The sequence below is a fragment of the Lampetra fluviatilis genome, chromosome 9, assembly GCF_964198595.1.
Source record: "Lampetra fluviatilis chromosome 9, kcLamFluv1.1, whole genome shotgun sequence".
Taxonomy (NCBI): Eukaryota; Metazoa; Chordata; class Hyperoartia; order Petromyzontiformes; family Petromyzontidae; genus Lampetra; species Lampetra fluviatilis.
The window spans coordinates 1,979,190-2,003,126 of NC_136283.1; the positions used below are offsets into that span (position 1 = coordinate 1,979,190).

At 48.6% G+C, this 23,937-nt stretch overlaps 3 protein-coding genes across 3 annotated transcripts; all 3 read right to left on the reverse strand.

Moving 5' to 3' along the window:
- Nucleotides 1-1,273: 1,273 nt before the first annotated feature.
- LOC144934042 (beta-microseminoprotein-like) lies at nt 1,274-6,811 on the reverse strand. The gene is made up of 4 exons (XM_078859405.1): nt 6,703-6,811; nt 5,662-5,764; nt 4,209-4,335; nt 1,274-2,803 (listed from the first exon to the last, which is right to left on the reverse strand). The coding sequence occupies exons 1-4, from the start codon at nt 6,712-6,714 to the stop codon at nt 2,662-2,664; spliced, it is 384 nt and encodes a 127-aa protein (XP_078715531.1). The 5' UTR covers nt 6,715-6,811; the 3' UTR covers nt 1,274-2,661.
- A 1,293-nt stretch (nt 6,812-8,104) lies between these two features.
- LOC144934109 (beta-microseminoprotein-like) lies at nt 8,105-13,856 on the reverse strand. Its single transcript, XM_078859513.1, has 4 exons — nt 13,715-13,856; nt 12,532-12,634; nt 10,321-10,447; nt 8,105-9,614 (listed from the first exon to the last, which is right to left on the reverse strand). Exons 1-4 carry the CDS (start codon nt 13,724-13,726, stop codon nt 9,473-9,475), a joined length of 384 nt encoding a protein of 127 aa, XP_078715639.1. The 5' UTR covers nt 13,727-13,856; the 3' UTR covers nt 8,105-9,472.
- Nucleotides 13,857-16,136: 2,280 nt separating this feature from the next.
- On the reverse strand, nt 16,137-23,929 carry LOC144934267 (beta-microseminoprotein-like). Its single transcript, XM_078859948.1, has 4 exons — nt 23,918-23,929; nt 22,325-22,439; nt 19,969-20,086; nt 16,137-17,795 (listed from the first exon to the last, which is right to left on the reverse strand). Exons 1-4 carry the CDS (start codon nt 23,927-23,929, stop codon nt 17,666-17,668), a joined length of 375 nt encoding a protein of 124 aa, XP_078716074.1. The 3' UTR covers nt 16,137-17,665.
- Between the last annotated feature and the right edge of the window lie 8 nt (nt 23,930-23,937).

Genomic DNA, 23,937 nt, shown 5'->3' on the forward strand with positions numbered 1-23,937 from the left:
GAATGGCGGATTGTTGGTATTGGTGCTAGTGAAGGAATAGCGGTTAGTAGTTAGAGGTGGCGGAGATGGCGGCGGTGGTGGTGGTCGTGAATTGTATAAAAACAAAGGCTGCATAACTGCTTTCAGATGTGAGCTGGGTTGACGTCGTTAAACACTTAAATGTGTTTAATTGGACGCTTTGCGTCTGAGAACATTCCGTGTTAGCCAGTGTCAGTGCACTGCAGCAGGGGCCTCTTAAGCGTGGATTGAGTCGCCTGCGGGCTGCGTAATGTGACCACTCATCCTCAACTGTGTGCATACATTTAGTCCGCTCACGCGTGTATCTCCCGTGATCTCGTGTGGTGCGTCACGATGTCTTACACATGGCATGTCTATACATGATTTCCCCACTCATGTGTGCACATACATAAACAAGCATTGGCGTCGGGCTCAGGGCTTCCCAAACATCACTCCTCGCGACGCACCACGGCTCCGTTCGTTCTGCCTTTGCCAATTTACTCCTCCCATTAACTCGTTCGCAAGCTACACGCACCGGATGATTGTTAAACACGTCCCACGTGACGTGCCAAGCAATTGTCGATGTCTGTGGCTCGTGCACACACGCGCGACCATACCGAGATCTCAATCTTCATTTGAATCGTCACTCTTTACGCAGACAGCATTAATTGCTTAGCGCATCGCGTGGGTCGTGTTTCATAATACTCATCGGGTGCGTGCAGCGTGGAACGAATGAAGTTTGATTTCAATGGGGAGGAGTAAATACAGAGAGACGGGGCGTGGTGGGTCCCGAGGACTGGAAAGTGGGAGATCCTGATTTTTTTTTTAAAACGTCGCGGTGGAATGATGTTAACTACCTCGCCCGGCACACAAGAGGTTCGTGGGTTCGATCTTCTGCTTATCTTCACTACATTCACGACCACTTGAGATTATGTTTCGAGCGGGGCCATTGCAAAATCAACCAAAGAGGGCACTGGTGAAGTGAGAAGAGAAAAAAACGTCGCTGGGTGCCGGCAACGACACTGGGTCCCGCGATGAGCCGCGCGGGAGACGGTGGCAGCTCGCGGGCAGTGCACGTGACGGCGAGCGGCGTGGATCTCGCGCTCAGACGTGGATGGTCGAATCGCAAGGGGCACGATCGGCGAAATTTACCGGAATCCAAATCCGCCGATTTTTTTTTGGGGGGGTGGGGGTGGGGGGAGGAAACCCGCGCTGGGAAGGGGTTTTCTGCTGTATTCTTGGCGGTGGAGACAGAGACTGGCTGCACAACGTTGGATTATGAAGCTACATTCTTTATTATGAGAACTGGAACAAGTTTTCAGAAGAAGAAACAAAGCCAAACACATGAATGGTGTTGTATGTATTTTACTAATTAGTACGATGTAAGATCACTAAAGCAAACACGATGTAATATACAGTACTGAAATGCTGAGATGGTGGCTGCTTGGAAGGCCTTCATCCAGCAGTGGATCGATCGTGGCTGAAGAACATCCGATTACATATTAAATCAACTTCAGATATTCTAAACTTCCAGAGTAGAACCCTACATTTCGACCACAGCACCTGGAGCGGTGCCTACTTCTGAAACTCCGGACGTACTGCACATGCAATGTGATTGTGAAGCGTGGCACGTGATAAACACACAAGCGATCGAGTAGCAACAACAAAAACAATAAAAACTAGCGGAATAAACCTAAGATATAATCGAGCATGAACCTCTCTTGCTCCTCATGCTCCCATTCCAACTTCCACTTCATGAATCGTTCCGAATTCAGGAGGTTGGGGGCGACATAGAACTTGTAACCGACTGATCATCTGTGGGACTGCTCCCACCCACACAAGCAGGATGTGGTTGCCGTACAGACACCACCATCGAGGAGGGACACAACCGGAGGAACCCGGAGAACAATCCTCGCGACCAATACGGGGAGCGAGAATATGCAGACTCCAGATATACAATAGGGATCCGGGATCGAACGCACAACCTCCTGTGTGCCAGGCGAGGGAGGCAACATCTCCTCGCCACTCAACCGTCACATCATCGAGATGAAACTCGGCCTCTTTGAATTCCACCTTCTAAAGGGCAGACCTCAATGATATGGATGACTGTTTGTTGGGCAGTACACCCTTGTAATTTTCGGCAAAGCGCGTACATCACAAGGCTATACAAATGTAAATGTTTAGTTTTTAGAGCTGAAGTAATACAAATTTGTTGGGGAAAAATCAAATATTTCAGTCACGAGGAACTCATTGCTGGTTACATTTCAGAACCCAGCTTTAATTACAGGTGGCTGAAACATGAATTCAAATTAAGGACCTCAATATATTATCGTCAGATCTTGCGCCGTGGTCATTCTAGGACCCGGCGATTGCGGGCGAGGTGGGCGCCAAGGGAGGCACCGCCTAACACTTGGTAGGGTGACTGTGATGGTGATGGCAACATGTGATAAGCTGGTGGTATCTGGCGATGGTGTGTGGTGTTGATGGTGTGGTATTGTTGTGTGATGTGCTATGGTTATGGTGAATAGTCAATGGTAGTCGGGTATGGTATGTGGGTGTTGGTGGTTGGGAGGCAGGTGGGTGTGTGGTTGTGATGGCGCGTGGTTATTGGGTGTTGGTGGTGGTGAGGATTGTGGAGGGCTGGCTGGCTGACGGGCTCAGTGTTCACTTCCCCACTGCCGCCTGAGGCCCCGAGAGGGGACATTTCACTTTATGGTTCTTCTTCCTCACCACCTTGTAGACGCATTCCTTCCTGTCGAGGATCGGCTCACAGCTCGAAGGGAAGCCCATTAAGGGCCGGAACGCACTGCGGGAAGAAATCCACACAGGAGGTTAGGTGCGGCGTGATCAAGAAATAGGATAACAAAAATCGATTTCTGAATGTTATCTGTGCGGAGATTTTGAGTGTTGCACCCTCTTCGGGGTGGTGGGAAGGGGTCTGGGTGCTCTCGCGGTTTGCTGCTTCACCGGCTGTGACAGCCGCCCAGGGGGAGAGTCGCGCATTTCAGGAAAGACACGGCGAGGAGTGCGCACTGCCAAGCGTGGCTTTCTCAAGAGGAGGGGGGGGGGTGTGTTTGATGATATCGGGACGTTGCAAAAAGTTTCCCGAGTTACATTTGGGAATTCGCCACTCGTCCCCGTACGCAGGACACGCACGGGGATGGTTTCGGGTTAACTGCCTGAATCACAGTGTTTGTCCGTCACATGGTTCCTCGGTACACACACACACACGCCGATGACACGGGGGATGCACTCCGACTCTTCTTCTTCTTCTTCCACGCGTCTGTTCCACTCACGTGGGGGTGTCCGCTGTGCTTGCCAACCTTCTCCACGCTGCCCTGCGCCATCTCTCGTTCTGCCCCTCGGGCCACCGATCGCACCACATCGCCCCCTACCCCACACCTCTGCTTCTGCCTTCCTCTTCATCTCTGTCCTTCTACTCGCATCACTTGCACCTTGTGACCCACATCATTGTCCTGTCGTCTCTCAACATGACCGAACCACACCGACCTTATGTCTCTCTCTCTCTCTCCCATCTTCTCTGTGATTTCTACCACCTTGAGTCTTCCTCTCACTTCTTCATTTCTCACCCCCCTGTCCTTCCTTGTTAAACCCAACATCCACCGCACGCCGATGCTATGGTCGCCAATAAGCACCCCTGGCGGTGAGGACCCTAAAAAACTAAACAAATTTTAGATTGCGCACAATTTTTGCCAGTACCTCCAACCAGTGCCGGATGAAGCTAGTGCGGGGCCTGTAGCATATGTTATAAAGGGGCCCTAAATAAATAAAAGAAAACACGTAAATATTAAAACACACATTTTTTACTTGCATCGTCAAGTAATTGTATTTTTTAATTTGCTATACAGCCAGATAATACGACACATCGCTAACCTTAAACACCCAGTCGTTCATAGAAAGTTGAAGGCAGTATAGTACTATAGTAATAGAGCAAGTGCAGAATCACTCAACCGTAAATTGATAGTTTGAAAGCATTTAGCGCAGGGCCCTTGAAAGTGCGGGGCCCGTAGCATTTGCTACTTTTGCCACGAGGATAATCCGTCACTGCCTCCAACGTGTTGTTCTGACATTGTCTGTTCTTTCCGTAGGCATCACTTTGGCGTCGATCTTATTTGTTACGTGCTAATGCACACTCCGCAAAATCGCCGATCGAGCAAATGCAGGGCTGCCCCCTTCAGCCCCTTACTCACGCGTCGCAGCAGCGCACCTCGTCGCCAGAGCAGGAACAATCCATGCAGTCGCTGGTTCTCCACTTCTCGCCGTCCTCGCGGAGTGCGTCAAACTCGTCCAAGCAGCCACTCGACACGCGTACCGGGACTGCCAAGAGCGTTCCATACGGTTGCAGAAGCGCATCAGAAAGCGCGCGATGCGGTGACCATTTTTGTTCGACGTTTAGCCAAAAGCCGCAGCGAGGATGACCGGAGTTTGCGTGATGATGGTTTATTTTCCTTGACGAGATCAGCAAGGTCTTGTGGTTCATTTGTGGCAAGCACTTTGTGTGTAATGAGCGCGGCCTTGTAATGTTTTCGTTCGGTAATCAGAAGTCAATGCAGCTTCCCAAAGGTCCATGAATTGCAAGCGACCCGAAATTGACCGGATTATGCCCGTTAAAGTCGAGAAGGGTCGATATTGAGAAGTGGTGAGAAGAACGATGATAATACTCCTTGGTTCTTTCGCTGAATTCACGTAGATAGAAAAATAATAGATCACGACGTTTCGATCGCAACGCAAAGCAACCGTCAACAGGTGGAACAACCACAGACAGAAAAAAAACTGCCGTTTTCAAATCAAGATTGAACGATGATAATAATACTCATAATAATGGTCGTCATCAAATTGGTGATAAATTGACTATTTACTGGCAGTGGTGTTCAAGTTCAAGTTCATTTATTAGGTATAGCCCTGTGAGCCATTCGGCTCTTGAATCGGGTGCAACCGCAACAAACAAAAAACAAAAACATGAAAAAAAAACATCTTAAATTGAATATGTGACTAAGTGCAGACAGAAAATCCAAGAAAGACAGCAAAATATTGCAAAAAAAGCACCGTACACCAACGCTGTGTGCAAAAATCCCAGTGGGATGCAAGTCAAACAACAACAACAACCACAAGACAACTTAGATTAAGGCCATCAGTCTAACTCTGTACTACAACAAACAAACATGGCTAAACCAAGACACTTTTCAAAATCACCAAAATAAAGCCATGAAAGCAATGAAACAGTGATCATAGGAACTGTGATGGAATTTTCACAATAAATGACATAAACAACATGTACTACCAAAACCCTGCAGCCATAGCTGGCTGCATGAGTCACTCCACAACAGCAGGAGCATCAATCAGAGTATTATAATTTTTCAATGCACCTTTAAGATCAGCACACTAAGTCAAAACGCAGGTCATACTTTGCAGCGATCATCCGGAGCGAAACTTTTTATTTTAGGCCACTGAATAGCACTGGCAGCTAGGGGTGTACAACTCCTCTAGAGCAGTTTTGAGTGAAGATCTCATAGGTAGTGACTCAAGTTTCAATTTATTGGTTAATGGATTCGGTGGAAGTGATGATGACGACGATGAGCCTGGAATGATGACGATGAACTGTCAGAGGTGCTCAGCCCGTCCGTGGCAGTGCCGTGAACTCACCCAGGCCACGCGTGTCGACGTAAGTCTTGGGAAGTCGATGGTAGCAAGCGCCGCTGGAGAACGCCACGAGGACGCTCGCGACCAAGGCGTGAAGAGCGACTCGCTGCGTGTGCGGGCGCGCGTATGGGTTCGTGCGTGAGCGTATGTGGGGAGCGGTGGCACAGTGGTTAGCGCACCGCGCTGTACAGAATCAGAATAATAAAATAGCAAAAATGAAACAAAATAAAATACAATTCTCACGACGTTTCGGCCACAACGCAAGCAGCCGTCCTCAGGTGAAGAACAGGTCTGTCGGAAAGACAGCGTCTGAATGTCTTTCCGACAGACCTGTTCTTCACCTGAGGACGGCTGTTTGCGTTGTGGCCGAAACGTCGTGAGAATTGTATTTTATTATGTTTTATTTGTATTATTTCCCTTCTATGTAACTTTACCGAAAGAACCAAGAAGATGAATCTCTGCAGTCACGAAAACTTTAAATCTTAATTTAGAATCAGAATATGTATTTACGTTGGAGGAGTCCTATGAGCTATGCAGCTTTTTTTTCACATGTGCCCAGTAGGGACATCTGTGAAAAAAAGAACCCGGCAATCCGATTTCGATTCCCGCTCGCGACCAATAACAGTGGCGAATATCTTCGGCTGTCCTGGGCCTCCCCTAGGTCGACTCAGCTTTAAATGCGTCGTGTAAACATCGCCACTCGGGAGACAGGCGGGCGGTTGAGTGCTGGCCACCCACACCCCCTCGTGTGCCGTTCTGGCCTTCGTAGGTGCTCGCTAACAGTAGGGGCAGCTCATAACGTTACATCTACCAAAGGAGTGCGTGTCTGTGTGTGCTTCCGCGCCCGGCCGCCTTTGTCTCCCTAGTCCTGATGTTTATCTCAGCGCACCATGTACTCGAGAATCATCGGCTGGTTAAACAAAACAATGAACTTGCACTGAGCTCCACAGCGCGCCACGGCTCCCCCGTACATTGTGTATAGTGGAGGCATAACACACGTTGAGTCGGTGGAGGAATGTGACCCACGGACTAATGCACTCTTACCGTCACGGCCATGGCGTCGTGTCGTTTGGCGAGACGCGCGTTCGTCAGAGCCGCGTGCGGAGTGTGGGGGGAATCGCGCGGACGGGCGAGGCCCCTCGACCACCACGATAACCACCCCACCACCAACTCCTCCCCCCCACCACCAAACCCCTCCCCACCTTCACCCTCCCCACCACAAACCACAACCTCTCCCCACCACCAACCACCACACCCACGAGCCCCCCTCTACATCACCACTTCGCCCACCACCACCACCCCGGTCTCCTTTCCAACATCAACACACATGACCAGCGTTGTGAATTATGGTCGCAACAACTCAAATGACCGAGGCGGCGTGGGAGGGACTTGAATAACGACAAGGACACGGCACTCATAAGAGGTCGCCGGTTCGATCTCCCTGTGCGGCAGCTGGGACAATGGCATGTTTAAAAAAAGTAATCCCCGCTGTTAACCCGGCAGTTTAAATTAGGTTCAGGCTGCCGTTATCTCGCTCGTGGTGGGGTAAAGTGTGAGTGCTTCCCACCTCTTCCGAGATCTCGTCTGACCAGCGTGGAAGAGTAGACCAAATAACAGTACCTGTAGTATGCTTTGGGTCTTTCGGTAAAGCCACGTAGATTGAAATATAATAAAAATAACAATATCGTTATTATTTTTTATTATTTTTCTTTCTACGTGGCTTTACCGAAAGACTCAAAGAATATGAATTCCTGCAGTCACGATTTAGTACCTATAGTCCTTAAAAATAATCTTCCCGGCAGCAGTGGCATAAGCGAACATGTTCATGTTGCACTTTTATCCCTACCCATGACAATATAGCGCACGGACGACTCACACGCAACGTGTCCGGTGTCATCCGATCTCAGAAAGCCCAGCATGCCTCATCATTGGTAGTGCGAGAAAAGTGTGGCCACCAGCCACAGGCAGGTTGTCGTAGACAGGGTGGTCCATGGGGGGGGGGGTGCGGAGCCTGGGGCAAATCTACAGTACTTATATACGTAACAAAAACAACCTTGAAAACGAATTTCTTTAGAACCGATGTTTGTGTTTAGTTTGTTGTCCTTCCCCCCGCACCAATAATTGGCACCGTTAGCTAAGTACAGTGCGAAAGAAGTTCAACAAAAACAAACAAGCCCAACTGTGTGGGCCCCCTAAAACGGGGGAAGTATTGCATCTGACACCGTGACGTCGAAGCGCGGGGCTTCCCCCAAAGCGCGGGGTCCGGGGCAGTCGCCCCGATTCGCCGTAGCCTGGGGGAGGGGGGGGGGTTCTGGTCATCGGGCTGCGGGACTGCGTGGTGAGAAGCAGAAGGCAGTGCAGCGAGATGCAGGTGATCCCCACTCCCCGTGCGGTGTAGGGTGGCCCTCGAACGGCAGTGAACGGACATTAACGACACACAAACCACTTTGCTGATAAGACTTTTAATAGCCTACGTTAACAAGCATACATGTTGACTGAGTACGGATACATGAATATCACGTGGCTATATATCTTGAAGGCAGCACAATGGTTAGGTGAAACTCAACTATGACAAAGATTAACAAACTCCACTCTTTACCTTTCCCCTTTTACCAGTCTTCTATGTTCAAAATACAAACGAAGTCATTACACACCGCACGTGCCTGATGATTGGTACAACACGTCCCGTGCAAACGAGAGCGATGATTCATCTAACGTGCGCTCTCTCTCTCTCACTTGGGACACACAAGATCTCGGTATTAACTCAAATCATCGTTTAGCAATCATCCGGAGAGTGCAGCATGTGATGACTTAATTTGTATTTGAACGGAGACAATTGTTAAACTTGGAATTTACAAACCCAGAGAGAGCACGCGACGGGAGTTTGGGAAGACCCTGAATTTTACTTGGCAAACACGCTTGTCCTAAAATGCATTAAACATAAATTGTGTCTTGACGAGACACTGTGCTTGCGAGGCCTTCATCCAGCAGTGGATCAAGCATGGTTGTTGCTCATAAGAGCTGAAGAACATCCGATTGCATATCAAATCAACTTCAGATATTCTGAACTTCCAGAGTAGAACCCTACATTTCGACCACAGCACCTGGAGCGGTGCCTACTTCTGAAACTCCGGACGTACTGCACATGCAATGTGATTGTGATTCTTGGCAAACGATAAACACACAAGCGATAGAGTAGCAACAACAAAAACAATAAAAACTAGCGGAATAAACCTAAGATATAATCGAGCATTAACCTCTCCTACTCCTCATCCTCCCTTTCCAACTTCCACTTAATGAATCGTTCCGAATTCAGAGCAATGGGCTTCAGGAGGTTGGGGGCGACACAGAACTTGTAACCGTCTGATCATCTGTGGGACTGTTCCCACCCACACAAGCAGGAGGTGGCTGCCGTACAGACACCACCGTGCCAAGCAATTATCGTCAGATCTGGCTGTTTAAGGGCTCCAGTAAACGGAGGACAACGGCGCCGTGGTCATTCTAGGACCCGGCGATTGCGGGCGAGGTGGGCGCCAAGGGAGGCACCGCCTAACACTTGGTAGGGTGACTGTGATGGTGATGGCAGCATGTGATAAGCTGGTGGTATCTGGCGATGGTGCGTGGTGTTGATGGTGTGGTATTGTTGGTTGATGTGCTATGGTTATGGTGAATGGTCAATGGGAGTCGGTTATGGTATGTGTGTGTTGGTGGGGAGGGGGGGAGGCGGGTGGGTGTGTGGTTGTGATGGCGCGTGGTTATTGGGTGTTGGTGGTGGTGAGGATTGTGGAGGGCTGGCTGCTGACGGGCCCAGTGTTCACTTCCCCACTGCCGCCTGAGGCCCCGAGAGGGGACATTTCACTTTATGGTTCTTCTTCCTCACCACATTGTAGACGCATTGCTTCCTGTCGAGGATCGGCTCACAGCTCTTAGGGAAGCCCCTTGATGGCCGGGGCGCACTGAGGGCAGAAATCCACACAGGAGGTTAGGTGCGGCGTGATCAAGAAATGAGATTACAAAATTATTTCTTAATCTTATCTGTGCGGAGATTTTGAGTGTTACACCCTCGTATGTGTAGTGGGTATGTCCCTGGTATTCCAGTTTCTTTCCTCCCACCTGCCCTTAACTCATTAATATAATATCATGAAAAGCATTATGAGTAATACATGCGATAGATTTCCTCGGACGTGAAATTCACACAATATCCATTATTTTTCATGCCCTGAAAAAAATCCCCATTTGTTAAGGTGGTGCATTTCCATTTGCCAGCTCCACAGTATTATGTTGACAGGCATTACTCTGCGATGAGACTCATAGAGTTGAAAGCAGTCCAGATTGCATGCCTGAAAACATTAGTCTGGAAGGACAATAGCCAGAAGAATTTAAAAATTAACATTTACAAACGTGGACAAAAGAGTTGGGACAATTTGACAAATGTGTTTGATCACAGAGGCCTAGTGACACAACACAAGCTACGAAGACTATCGACGTGAGGATTTCACTGGCTGCAATAGCCTTTTGAAAGCTCTTGACATTTCGGTCAGCTTGAGATATTTGCAATACGCTGGCGGCCCAGTGGTGTGGCCTCGAAAGCGCACGGGCAGTTTGGCAACATTGTGTGCGGTGATCCACCAACGCTTGTAGCCACCACGGGCCGAGACTCACATGCTGCAGCAGTGCACACTCCCGCTGGAGCAGGAACATCTCATGCAGTCGCTGGTCCGCCAAACGACACCCTCCTTGCGGGGTTTGTCATGCTCGTCCAAACAGCCGCTGGAAACGAGCACCGGGACTGTGTGTTGCCACGTCGAGGGGCGGGGTATTCACGGGACCACCACCACCACCAGAAGAACAACAGCAATTAGGATTACGTTGCGCCCATAAAGGTGACGGGACCGCTCGGAGGGCCTTATTTTGATTCGCCTACAAGGGACTGCCTGATGGCAGCTGGCCCTGTGTGGTGCAAGATGACCACAGCTACATCGGATTGCGAGTTTTGGATTCGTCTGCCAGGAGGAGGTGCGATGCTGCTGTTGGTTTTCCGGTTAAGAAATTCAAGGAGTCGTTTTATTTTCGCCTTCAAATGTGAACCATTACACCCGGCAACTCATGACCTATACAAACACAGAAGCCTTCGGCGATTGCCAGAGCGGTGAATTTAAAAAGGTGGTAAAGGTCAAACTCGCAGCCTCCGCAAATTGCTTGCTCACACCACTCGTGGCCCAAGACTCCCACTGGATGCGAGCTCGACAGAGGCCCTCTTACTCTGCAGAGCTCCGTGGACACTCGTTTGCGTGTGAAACCATTTTGTCGGAACCCGCAGATACTCAGAGACGTGGACGTCGTCGTTGTTGCTGTAAACCCACGTTATTGAGAAGGCGCATTCTAGAACAAGATGTTCCTTCAAATGGTAGTCATCACCCCCTTGGCATCTATCAATCATCTCGAGGGGTGATCTTTTGGTGGATGCAGGCAACCGGTTTGTTGAGCACCTGGGCGAGATGCAGAGGTCAAATCTAGTTGGCTTCGGTGAAAGGTCCCTTCTGATTGCCGAGTGCTCTAAAGTTCACAGTCGGTGTCATTATGTGCGCTCGATCTCACGTGAGCTCTGTCATCATAATATTGCATTGTTCCTGTCACCGCGCCTCTCATGCGGCACATTTCGAGGCGTCAGAGCAAAAAGAGTGTTTGAGATAATTGCTCAGTAAGGAACAGATGGTCAAGATACAATGGAAGCTTTAAAAACTATTAAAACTAAACACGTTTTTTTATTTTACCAGGTAAGGCACCACTGAGCTATATGGCTCTTTTTCAGAAACAACCTGGCAACAAATGATAGCTCAACGAAGTGGCTTATCACGTGGAAATCTAGAGCAGCCAAATACTCTAAACGCAAACTCCAAATATACAGGAGTCAGGGTTAGAATAGAACCCACGACCTCCTGTATACCAAGCGAGGTAGTTAACATCTCCTAGCCACCGTGGCGAGAGTAAACAGAAATGAAATGCCAACTGCGCTCCAGAATTCTGCCAATGTTTCACTTCGTTCCGAGTTATTAATTGTCCATTGGGAATCACTGTCTTTCGTTGGGGCACTAACATACATCCGGGTACGTTGTTCCACAACGTTGATGATCCGGGCACGGTGGGACACGCCTGTGATGCAGAGATGATGGAGGGATGGCAGTGATGATGATGATGATGAAGTGGCAATGTTGATTGTGATGATGATGTGCCATTTCATTGAGGGACTATTGCTGTGTGGTGTTATCTCGATGTGGTCTGGGGCTGTCTTGTTATTTTTGCTGCCTTGCCCAATCTTGATGAATCGGACTTATATTAGTTGCATACTATTTATCATGATTAGCTTACCATTTTTTATATTTTGCACTCTCGTCGTTTTTGTTTTGTTTGCTGTTGTAAACTTGCTCACCCGACCATACTGGATCCCTGTGAAAAAAAGCTTCATAGCTCATCAGGATGTCCCCCTGCTGATGAGTTAATGAGTTAATGATGACGTCACCCTGCTGCTGCTCTATATAAGATCGGGAGACACAGCAGAGCCTCACCATTCTGGCGAATTGCCCGATGATTCTGGATGGAATTACCAGCGAAACGTCGTACTCAAATTGTAAATGTTGTGGTTTCACGCTTCAACACACCGGTGGGCTAAAGCAGTGAACTATTTGTCTTTTGTCAACGTGACACTTTTTTACTGATTGGCCGTGTCGGGTGGTGGAGGGTTACGACACATGTATAAATAACGCGATTTAAACCCAAAAACGTTGATTATGAAGCCTAAATAAAGCCTGACGATGATAACCATCTGGTAACGATGCTGGTGTTGTGCGTTAGGGACGAGTCCTGCTAGCTCACCTCCGTCGTGAGTTTCCACGTGAGCAACGGGTTCTCGAACTGTGCAAAAGCCGCTGCACAGCGCCACGAGGCTGGTCACGACCACGGCCACAACAGCCGCTCTCTGGGTGTGCGTGAGCGCGTGTGCATCCACGTGTGTGTGGGTGTGTGTGCACAGATGTTTGCGTGTGTGTGCACGCGCACGTGTGTATGTATACGTATGTGTACGAATGAATGCGTGCGTACGTGTGTGTCAGCCCAGTGTGTGCGTGTGTGTTGTGCATGTGAGAGTGTGTGTGTGTGTTAACGTGCGTGTGTGTGGTTGTGCCAGGGGAGAAGAGCAGATGGTTAAGATCAGTCAGTGTCGCAATAGTTCACCAACTGCGCCAAGAACCAGGCAACATAGGTTTGATTCCCGACACGGCGTACAACACCATGACCTACTGCTAATCGCGCAAGGCTTGGGACTCCTCGAGATCGACTGAACACTGGCACTGGAGTGACAAAAGCGCGTCAGGCTGTGCGTGGTCCTAGCCAAGACCACTTCACCGCGTGATGGTGATATATTAATCAAATAGGTGCTCGCTAACTGGATTAGCCAAAGCTATGTCAACATGGTAAAACAATGAACGTGTGCGTGCGTGGAAAAACACACTTTGACTGTGAAAACAAAGCCACAGATCGATGCCCCGTATAGCCTTGAAGACCGTTTTGGGGCGAGCGAGCGAGCGCTGTTAGCGAACGGAACACGAGGGCGTGGTGTGGCCAAGCCACCTTTGTCTCCCCGGTGCCGATGTTTACATTCGACATCGGGTCACTTATTTACGATCGAATCAAACCACATGGGGGTCATGTTCCGACTCGTCACTCGCCGAGTAATGTTCGCATTGGCCAGGAACGGAACTTTTGGGTCACTGGATTCAGGATGGCGCAGTACGCTCACCGTTGCCCCCGCGTATCAAACCCAGTGCCCCTTCGACAATAACAACACTCAACCAAGACGTTTGACCTTACAAGACCCGTTAGCGGACAAGACTGCGTATAGTTCGATGTCCTTTATCAGGCTGCAGCTGCGCCTGCCGTGTGTATTGTTCACGCCGTCGATGCGGTTATTTTTGTTTTGCTTTTGAACAACGTGACCGCCCGCGCTGCTCCACAACAACAACAACGACAGTGAAAAGACATTCGACAAACAAATCCTTACCATCGCGGCCATGGTGTCTCGTCGTCTCGAAGAAGGGATGGGGAGTAAGTAGTTTGTGAGTGGCGCATTTTAAAAGGTGCGCTTTTATAGGCGTATAAGCGGGCGAGGCGCAAACGCAACCACCATCCAACCCTCCTCCCTCGTCGACATCGCCACCCCCCACGTCCCACACATTCCGCACAGCCAATCCTTCTTTTTTACACGCTTTTTTATTTAACTCACTCCGCCTGTTGTCGTATCCTTGAAAATATATTGTAACTCAATTTTTACCCACTTCCCAATGTGCTATCGACTGCAAACTTGGTATACGTATGTCATACTGATGGCAAGACTATATTATTATATCATAAGAAATTAAAAAACATATTTTTAAACATTTTACACGCTTTTTATTTAACTCACTCTGTTGTCGTATCCTCATATTTTGTAACTCAATTTCAACCGTCTTCCCAATGCCGTATCGACTGCAAACTTGGTATAGGTGTGTCATAGTGATGACAATACAATATTCTATCATTAAACATATATATATTTAAACAATCTTTTTTTACGGGTCTAATTGTCCACGCTCAACTCACGTTGCCTGTAAATCACCACGGGGTCCCTTACGTTGTGGCAAGCTGCGGGGCCACTTCCTGGAGTCGTGGAGTTCTGCCATTACGAGTACGGTACATTTCATTAAAGCGTGGTTTTTAAGTATTTCTAAATATTTTATTAATTGATGGCGATGGTGGTTATGGTCAGCGGGCCATGGGTGGAAAAAACCCGATTTTTCCAGCGCAGGCATCGGGTTTTTTCTTTAATACAATTTAAACCCGATTTCGTGGAATTAAAACCTGCTTTAATGAATACGAAACTCTGATCCAAGGCTTAGGCTGCTTCCTCGTCGGTGCTGCTATCGTGCTCGGGGGGCCGTCGGGCACGGGGTAGTCGTAGAATGCGGCGGGCAGGTTGGTCTTGATGAACACGAGGAGCTTCTCCTCCACAATCGTGGGCGCCAGTGAGTTCCTTAGCTTGGAATGGATGAAGCCCATCGTTGAGAAGTGCGGTTCTGCAATTAGAACCAATTAAACCGGATTTATCCCAATCTCAGATGATCGGGTTTAATATAAAAAGACAATTAAACCCGATTGTAAAAAACCCGACTGTGCCACCCTTGCAGCGGGCTAAAGGGGGGAGCGGTGGGGGAGCGGTGGGGGAGGGCGTGTGGGTTGACGATCGAGGTGGCGGTGCAGGGGGCGCGGAAAGCGTCAAGTGTGTGATGTGATATCAATTTGACCGATGATAGCGATGAACAGTGTTTGGTGGTTGATGCTGCTGCTGCGTTGGCAGTGATGCACATGAACAAAAACTAAACGCATTTTTCAATAACAGTGCCTTAACATAGACATAATAGGCGACGTTTCGGGCAATGGCCCTTCTTCGTAGCATAGTGTACATGTTATGTTTGGATTCTCACGAGGCCCCATGGTCTTAAGTGCTGTTTCCAACCCTTATTAACAACTCCATATCACTGGCTTCTCTGTGGATGTGCTATGAAGGGCCATTGACCAAAAGTTGCCTATTATAAAATACAAGATTATTATTGATGATGCGATGGTGATAACAATGACACGGCTGATGATTAATTGATCAATTATTTTGATGATAAGCATGACTTGACAGTTGGATGTAAAGTAAGGATATGAATTTGCAGTGATGACAATGATTAAGTGACATACGTTTTCTAGCAATTACCTCATTTTAAAAAAAAACGCACAAATAACAGGTACTAAAACATACGTCTTTATATTTTAAATAGTGCATAAGAACGCGCAGACCTTTGTTAATCCACTGCCGGGTCAATGTCTCCTCACGCCTCAACAGATCCTGGGCCCTTTGCCATCACCAACGAACAATGACCAGTGTGGTGAAGTATGGTCAGACAACCCACACGGACCAATACGGACCGGGGCGGGCGGGGGGGTAGCCTTCGTTCAGAAGTGGCTTCACAAAAGTAGCTGTGCATTATTTCGTAAAATTTACATTTCATATAGTGGGCGGAACAAAAACAATAGTTTGAACAACAAAAAACACCAAAGATGCAACACCAACAAAAACCCCCAAGACAATAGAAGCTTAAATTGACTTTAATTGAAGGATGATTTTGATTAGAAATCATAACCTCGTGACGAATCATCAGGAGAAAATTAAAACAAGCGCAACGCATACCCTGCAGTCGCAAGTATTTTCAAAGATACCACGAGTGCTCCGTACAACGTTTGTTACGTATGGCTCTGACACCATTCTGCCCGGTCAGACGTCTCGCCAACGTCCGCCACTTGGGACGCGCCCCGCGCGCGGAGTGGCACATTCTAAAGTGGCCGCTTGTGCGCATGCGCGGCCACCCACTCCTTCCCTCCCTCCCTCCCTTCCTCTCGATGTTGGAATTTTCCGGCTGAACTTTCCGTCAAGAAAATTATTTTTGTGGCCGGATAATTTTCTCCGTTTTTGTAAAAAAAAAAAAGTTTGGTTTTGAACAAAATCAATATACAAACACAAAACAATAAACTTTTTTTTCCGTTCCGGTCGTTTGAGCATGGTGATAGAACATGATTTTTTTTACACTTTTTAAAATATAATTAAGTAACGTTGTTTGAGTGTTTTATATTGATACCCACAATTCATGATGATTGGAAACACAGAGCCCTTGCTGTGTGCCATGATATAGTGGTGGTCCTATGAACCTTGGGACAAAACTGGCAAATGCCTTAACCAATGGGCCCTATTATTACACCCATCTCGTTGGGCGATGTTTATTTATATGGTTGAATTGCTAACGTTTAAGTAAATCATGGAATCTCACAACTTAGCATTGCAATTGACTGATCTAAAACAATCGTTTTCTCTAAACTAGACAACATATCCAGAAATTCGACATCGGGTCACAGATTTCAACATTGCTTCGATTGACAATTCTCCACATCAAATGAGACAATATATTCATCAACATTCAAATGGTTTACCCACAAAAATTCCACTCACAGTCTCTCAGTCTTTTATTATTGCATTGCTACACCGGGATGTTTGGGCAATTCATTTATTGAGCGTTTGGCTTCACGTGGGAGGGAAATCGGAGGACCCGGGAGAACATCCCAGCACGCCTAGGAGATGGGTGACATTCCACTTCCACGTGCTGGTCACAAGTTCACAGCACGGCACGCCCGCAACACGTGGCAAATCCGCCACGAACTACGTACCGAGCCAGGCTCAACCCATCCCTCCTCGCTTATCAGAGGCGTCAAAAGGGCGGCATGCAGACCGGGGCCAAACAACAACAAGAAACAACCTTCGCCGTCGCACGCTGGAGTCAACGTTGTTAAATGATCGGAGTACAATGAGGACATTTCCAAATAATACTAGAGCTCCCTCAAGTGGGGGGAAGGCCCCATTTTGCCAGCCAGCAATTGCAGGGCTGAACTTTACAACACAATTTTAACCTGAATCCACATCAGAGCGCATACTCTCAAGCACAACAGCAGCAGCAGCTGAACTCGGCAGCGTAAACCACCGCTACAACGGAACCTGTCCGAAGCTATGCGAAGCATCGTGCGGTAAAGGGAAGTGTGGGGGTTGATTGCACCCACCACCTACGCACGCCAGCAGATGGGCAGTTATATCAATAGAATATACATTCTTACATTACACCCACTTGACACAATTGAGCATTCGTGTGTAAATGACACGCAACACCGTTGATCGGTCTTGTATATCAACGTGGCTCTACGTCGGTAATTTGTGATGTGTGATGTCGATGTATTTTGCCAATCTCTGCCGAGTGGACTGGGTGGGGGGGGAGTGCAAGCGGCGGCGGGGGGGGGGGGGGTCAATGATTAGCTGAGCATGCGTCACTGTGCCACGTTGTGGCTGGGGTCGTGAGCGAACCCGTGGTGCCACCAACTCTGGAGCTGACTACGAGAGAGACATGTGCTGGACGTAGCACTTCTCGCTCGGGTTGTTCTTCTTCACCAGGTTGTATTTGCACTGGTCCAGGTCCAAATCCAGCCTGCAGTCTTCCGGGAACATCACCGGCTTGCTTATGCTGTTCGCACGTAGGGGATAATGGGGGGGGGGGGGGGGGGTAAGGAAGCACGTTACGTTGACATCCACTGTGTGAACCAGCGGTCACTTTTAAGGCGTCTCAAATCTCAGACTTAACTCTGTGATACCCACTTCCGTGGGCCTCTATATCACGCGAAAAATGTTGCATTAGATGTGTAATATCAGCCGGAAGAGTCCGGACAGTTCCGGGAAATAGTTTTTGCACGCCTCTTCCATATGGCCCTCATTTGGTCTAAACCTGCTCGTACGATTATCGGAATATAGGGCACGCTAATGTAGGATGATTATGGGTAGGCATATATATTGCTCGTTCTTTCGTGGTAGTGCCCTACATTGACGATCCCTACAACAAGCTATCCTAGCAGCGTTCTGGAAAATATCGAGTGCGAAATTAAGCGCTGGCTTAACCATTTCTGCAAGGAGTTCTAATTGGTAGTTTGGTCTCAAGACCAAACAATTAAGAATATACAAAAATTGCTCTATTGCGTTATCGTTCAAAATTAATTCCAAACATGCACCCCTTCGCTCATCCACGGCTGGGTGAAGGTATGTCCGTGCCGTGTCGGCCATGGGTGGTCGTTTGACCATACTTCACCCCGATGGTCAGTGCAGGTTTGTGAAGGGGGGGTACATCAGGGCCGGTTCAGATAATAATCACTCGCCACTGATGTCGGCGGTGGACGGGAGTCGAGCCGAGGTGGCCGGGTTCACGGTGCAATGCGGCTAAGCGCTGCGTCGCCACCTGTCACCCCGTATAGCTTCGTTGTAACGCCATCGCTACTTTGGCAACGACCATACTTCACCGCGCTGCTCGGTGCGATGTTGATGAAGGCAGGAAGAATCGACGCTGCAGCATAATACGCCGCTATAATACGTTGTGGTTATTTTTGCTGCACTGCCCTCTGCTGCCCGCAGCGCAGCCTCCGCAGAAGCAAGGCTGGTCGCCCATCTCAGTCGGGGGCGGGAGATGCGTGCAGGGAGCACTAAACTCGATTATAAACTTTTGTTTTATTTAAAACAAAATTTACCCGGTGTAAGGTCCAATGAGCTGCATAGCTGTTTTTTTTTAACAGAAGCGACCTGGATGTCATAAATGGAGCTCAAGGAAGTGGCTCATCGTCGTGTAAATGCATCGCAAGCAGCCACATGTTCTAAACGCGCGGTGGGAGCCCAGAACTCGTTCACACAGCGCGCCCATTGCAGCGGCTGCAATCAAGGGGTTGACATCTCATGGAATATGTGTCAGGGTCGCTCAACTCCCAATTTTCACCTGCCAACCACGCCTGATAGTCGGTGGGGGGGGAGTGATGAGTGGGTGAGTAAGTCGATGAATGAGTGAGTGGAAGAATGGGTGAGCCAGTGTGTGCCCGGGTGAGTGAGTGACTGAGTGGATCGGTGAGTGGGTGGGTGAGTGAATGGGTGGGTGGGTGGGTGAGTGACTGAGTGGGTGAGTGGTGGGTGAGTGACTGAGTGGGTGGGTAAGTGACTGAGTGGGTGGGTGAGTGATTGAGTGGGTGGGTGAGTGGGTGAGTTACTGAGTTGGGTGGGTGCACCTGGCCTGGCACAAGCGCCGTGGTGACGTCACCGCCACTCAATGGCGAATGGCGGCTGTTGTTGTTGTTGGGTGGGTGAGTGTTGTTGTTGTGACTTGCAGTGTGTTGGTTAAACGCGGCGTGGATGAGACGAAACAGTCAACCTGGGAGACTGGGCACTTAACACGGGCGGAGCAATCCGCAAACCGTGGCAATAGTGATACAACGGTGATAAGGGGGTGATGACTTCTTGCGATCAATGAACGAATGAGTGGAGTGAATCAATATGTGCTGGATCATCGATCGGCCCTACCAGAATGTTGAATGTAAAAAAAAACGATGCTAAAGGTGAATGCGCAGGACTGCAATGGCTTTCTGGGGTCACTGCCGGTGGATAAGTTTCCACACGAGGGCGCTGTTGAGAGCCCTTCTACTCGAGATGGCCCCGTGAGTACACACACCCCAGACAGGACAGCGTCTGATGTCCGCGTGTGGCGAGTGAGTGCGGTGCGTGCGTGAGTGAGTGCGGTGCGTGAGTGAGTGAGTGAGTGTGGTGCGTGAGTGAGTGAGTGCGGTGCGTGCGTGAGTGAGTGTGGTGCGTGAGTGAGTGGAGCCTCGTACGACAAGCAGCATTGGATGCCGTCGGACGTGCAGTCGCAATTTTCGCACTGGGAGCTCGACCATTTGAGCCCCAATTTGCGGAATCGGCCCTCGTGAAAGCAGCCAACGGTAGACAGCCCTGGGGAAAGCGCGCACGTGGGGCCAACGTCAGTGACGAGCAGCCAACAGCGGATTAACCCACCACACGCTCCTCCTCCTCCCAAAAATATACTTGCATATGCTTGATTTAAAGCTTTCGTGACTGCAGGGATTCATCTTCTTGGTTCTTTCGGTAAAGTCACGTAGAATGGAAATAATAAAATAATCGATTTAAAGCTTTCGTGACTGCAGGGATTCATCTTCTTGGTTCTTTCGGTAAAGTCACGTAGAAGGGAAGTAATAAAATAATAAATATAAAACATAATACAATAATTCTCACGACGTTTCGGCCACAACGCAAGCAGCCTATGTGACTTTACCGAAAGAACCAAGAAGATAATAACATAATATTAATATATTGGTTTATATTAATATTATTTTATTATTGTTTTATATTAATATTATTTTATTATTTCCCTTCTACGTGACTTTACCGAAAGAACCAAGAATATACTTACATATGCTTGAGAATTGTTATTTGAGCTCAGTAATAGTAATAGCGATTGACAGCCCTTTGCCAATTCGCTGCTGAATGAAGGGCCCAATTTCACGCCGTGTCGGTCATAGATGGCGAAATGTTTGACCATACTTCACCACGCTGGCCATTGTAGGTTTGCCAAGGAAAGGATCGCAGGATTGGTTCAAGGGCGGTGATACAGTAATCCAGCAATGGATTGACAAGGGGGCTGGAATGTTCAATAATTAATAACTATATTACTTTATTTACGAGGTTATTGCTCGAAGTTCTCATATCATCTTCACTTTACGTGTCATCGTCGTCGTATCAAATATCCCTTTATCATGAAGCTACCCTCGTGACCATACTTCACCACCCTGGTCCGTGCGGGTTGGTGAGGGAGGAGTGGCGGGGGGGGGTGAGCCAGGACCAGTGCAGACAATCACTCGCCACTGATGTTAACCGGGAATCAAGCTCCTCGTATCGCTACTTATTCCGTGCGATAATAATAATACTAATGTAATTTTATAGAGCGACATTAATGCAATTGCATTCCACAACGCTGTACATCAATTAGCCAGTCCCTTACACAGACGATACAAAAACAAAACCCCACTTACTTAGCAAATAATAACACGAAAAGATGAATTCACAAATAACGAGGGGGGGGGGGGGAACGACGGACATCACAAGAAAAACATCATCACAGAAAACAAGTTTAAATGAATCATTCCGTTCGATCTCCATCCCCATTAAACATTCGTTTCATTCTACTCCCCTGCACGCCACTTTCCGCTTCAGTCAGCACTACCGACTGCTGCCCATCTCCCTGCCCAGGGGTCTGCGGCTCTTGAAGGACCCCTTCGTGACCGTTATTCATGGAAGACAACCACCGACTCGTATTCTGCACGCACTGTGTGCGTTGCGACTCTTGAAATGCAGAGTTGTTGTTGTAGGTTGCCGATTCCCCTGTCCCAGCGCAATGTGTTTGGTGGGAGTTTTACAAATCTGCACGTGAACCACCAACTCGTGCCCCCGAGGTAAATCACTGTATGACTGCATTCTTCAGTAAGGCATCTTTAGCATGAAGGTGGGTGCAGTGTTAATGCCCGTGGTTCAGTGACTTATCCTGATACATCAAGCGAAGATCTCCCGTCTAGCCTATCCTAACAGCGTGCTTCAGCCGCACCGAACCTCACAATAATCATATTCAGGGCCCACCTTGGCTGCTCCCACCCTCAACCAGTATATACACAAGGACTGTTTTCTTGGAATTTCTCTCACTTGATACAGCAATCGTGCTGTGACGGTTCCACCTGAAGACGGAAGCTTGTGTTGCCTCCGAAACGTCGTGATTTTTATTTTATTTTTATTTTACTTTTATTAATTTAATTTTTTTATCTACGTGACTTTACCGAAAAAACCTAAGAATATGAATCCCTGCAGTCACGAAAGCTTCAAATCTAGAATTAGCCTACTCTGTTGAAGCAAGTGCCAGCGTAGTAAGCAACCTACGATGGGCACCTCCACACCGCCCTTGTTCCCACCGAGTGAAGATGTTTTGTACACGCCGTGCCAGGTACTCGTTTAAGGCTGAGTCGACCAAGGGGAGGCTCGGGACCGGTTCAGATAATCGTCACTGCTGTTGACCGTGAGCGGGAATCGAACCCGAGTATCTGGGTTCGTCGGCGCACTACGCCACCGCTGCCCACCACACGCACAGATGTGTGTGCGTGCGTGCGTGTGTGCCCACTGACCCACCTGATATGGGTGACTTGATGGATATGGTTGGTCCGTAGTTATGGCAATTTTCTTTGTCTACGCAGAGTACCACGGCTGCTCCCAGCAGGAGCAGCAGGAGAGTTGATAAAGTCCTCTGTCGGGGGGGGGGGAGGTGGGAGAGACGCGGTCGCGGTCACACGCGTCGAGGTGGGAGGACAATCGTTTTGGAATGAAGTTTCATGTCTTAGCGAATTATCCACGCCGCTGATTTGTGAGAACATCCCGGCGGTTTAACCAGCAAATTAAAATGACTGGTTTCCCTCGCGCCTCGCTGCAAGAACAAAACAAAAACCCGCCTCGTTCGTTTACCGACTCGGGCACTTTCCCAAGTGGAGTCGGTCTGCTCTCTCCCCTGTACCGCATTGAGTTTCCTCCGAGTTCCCCGCTTTCCTCCGATAGCAACACGAATAAAAGCACAGGACTGCAAGCGGTATTGGCCCAACATCCCAATGCTGAAACGTTCCCTGCGAACGACTCGGCAACATCGGCCCCCTAACTGCAAGAACGTAGCAGGACCGTCCTGGACAAGAGTCGCAAGGTGCCGTGAGACTTTCCTCGGTTAACGAGCACGAGCGGAAACGAAACGGGACATTTAATTTGGGCCTAATTTGAGTTTCATTTTTAAATTTTCTTTTTTTGCTACTGCCCCAGAGTGATGTTTGTATTGTATATGTTTGGCCGGGCCTCTTATATACATAAACTCTATATCTGTATCGCGATCACATTCGTCCACACATTACGGTATTAACACATTTAAGGTGCACATCAAACGCAAGCCCCAGCTGTGAAATAGGGAAATTCAAAACCCCTGGCAGGCGTTGCTTTTACGGAATCGTGATCGAGTATTAGGAAAAGGTGTACGATACAAGTCGATGCCGTCTGGAGGAGATGCGTGTGCTATTGAGAAGGCGCATAACTCGAAACGTCGCCTATTGTCCATGCCTTCACCAATCCGCATTAACCCGCGTGGTGACGTATGGTCCAATAATCAATAATCACCCCACTCCCCCGACCCGTGGAGGCGCCTTCGTCCATCCTCATCCAGCAGTAGATCGACAAAAGGGCTGTACACATATATATACTTATGTATGCATGCGGCGACAAAACCATATACGTATACATTATTTTAGTAAGCACGCACCTACCATTCTAAAGGATATCTTCACCACCGTACGGATTTAAATTGTACACAATGAAGTATATTGATTAACTCGGTATACGACATTTTCATCCATCACACACATGTATCGATTATACCCGCATGCAAAGACAAAGATCCCACTTAGCGCGTTGTACCTATGAAGACCGGCAGGGCACACGAGGGGGTGGATGGCCAGCACCACGCCCGACCCCCTTTGTATCCCCAGTGGCGATGTTTACACATCGCACCAGGTACTAATTTGAGGCTGAGTCGACCTAGAGGGAGGCCCAGACCCGGTTCAAATAATCGTCGCTGGTGTTGGTCGTGAGTGGGAATCGAACTCGGGTCAACGGGTTCGGAGCGCAGCGAAGCTCTAACCGCCACATTACCGCTACCCGCATGCACGCCCATACACACACACACGGACTCACAGGACTAACCATGTTGCGAA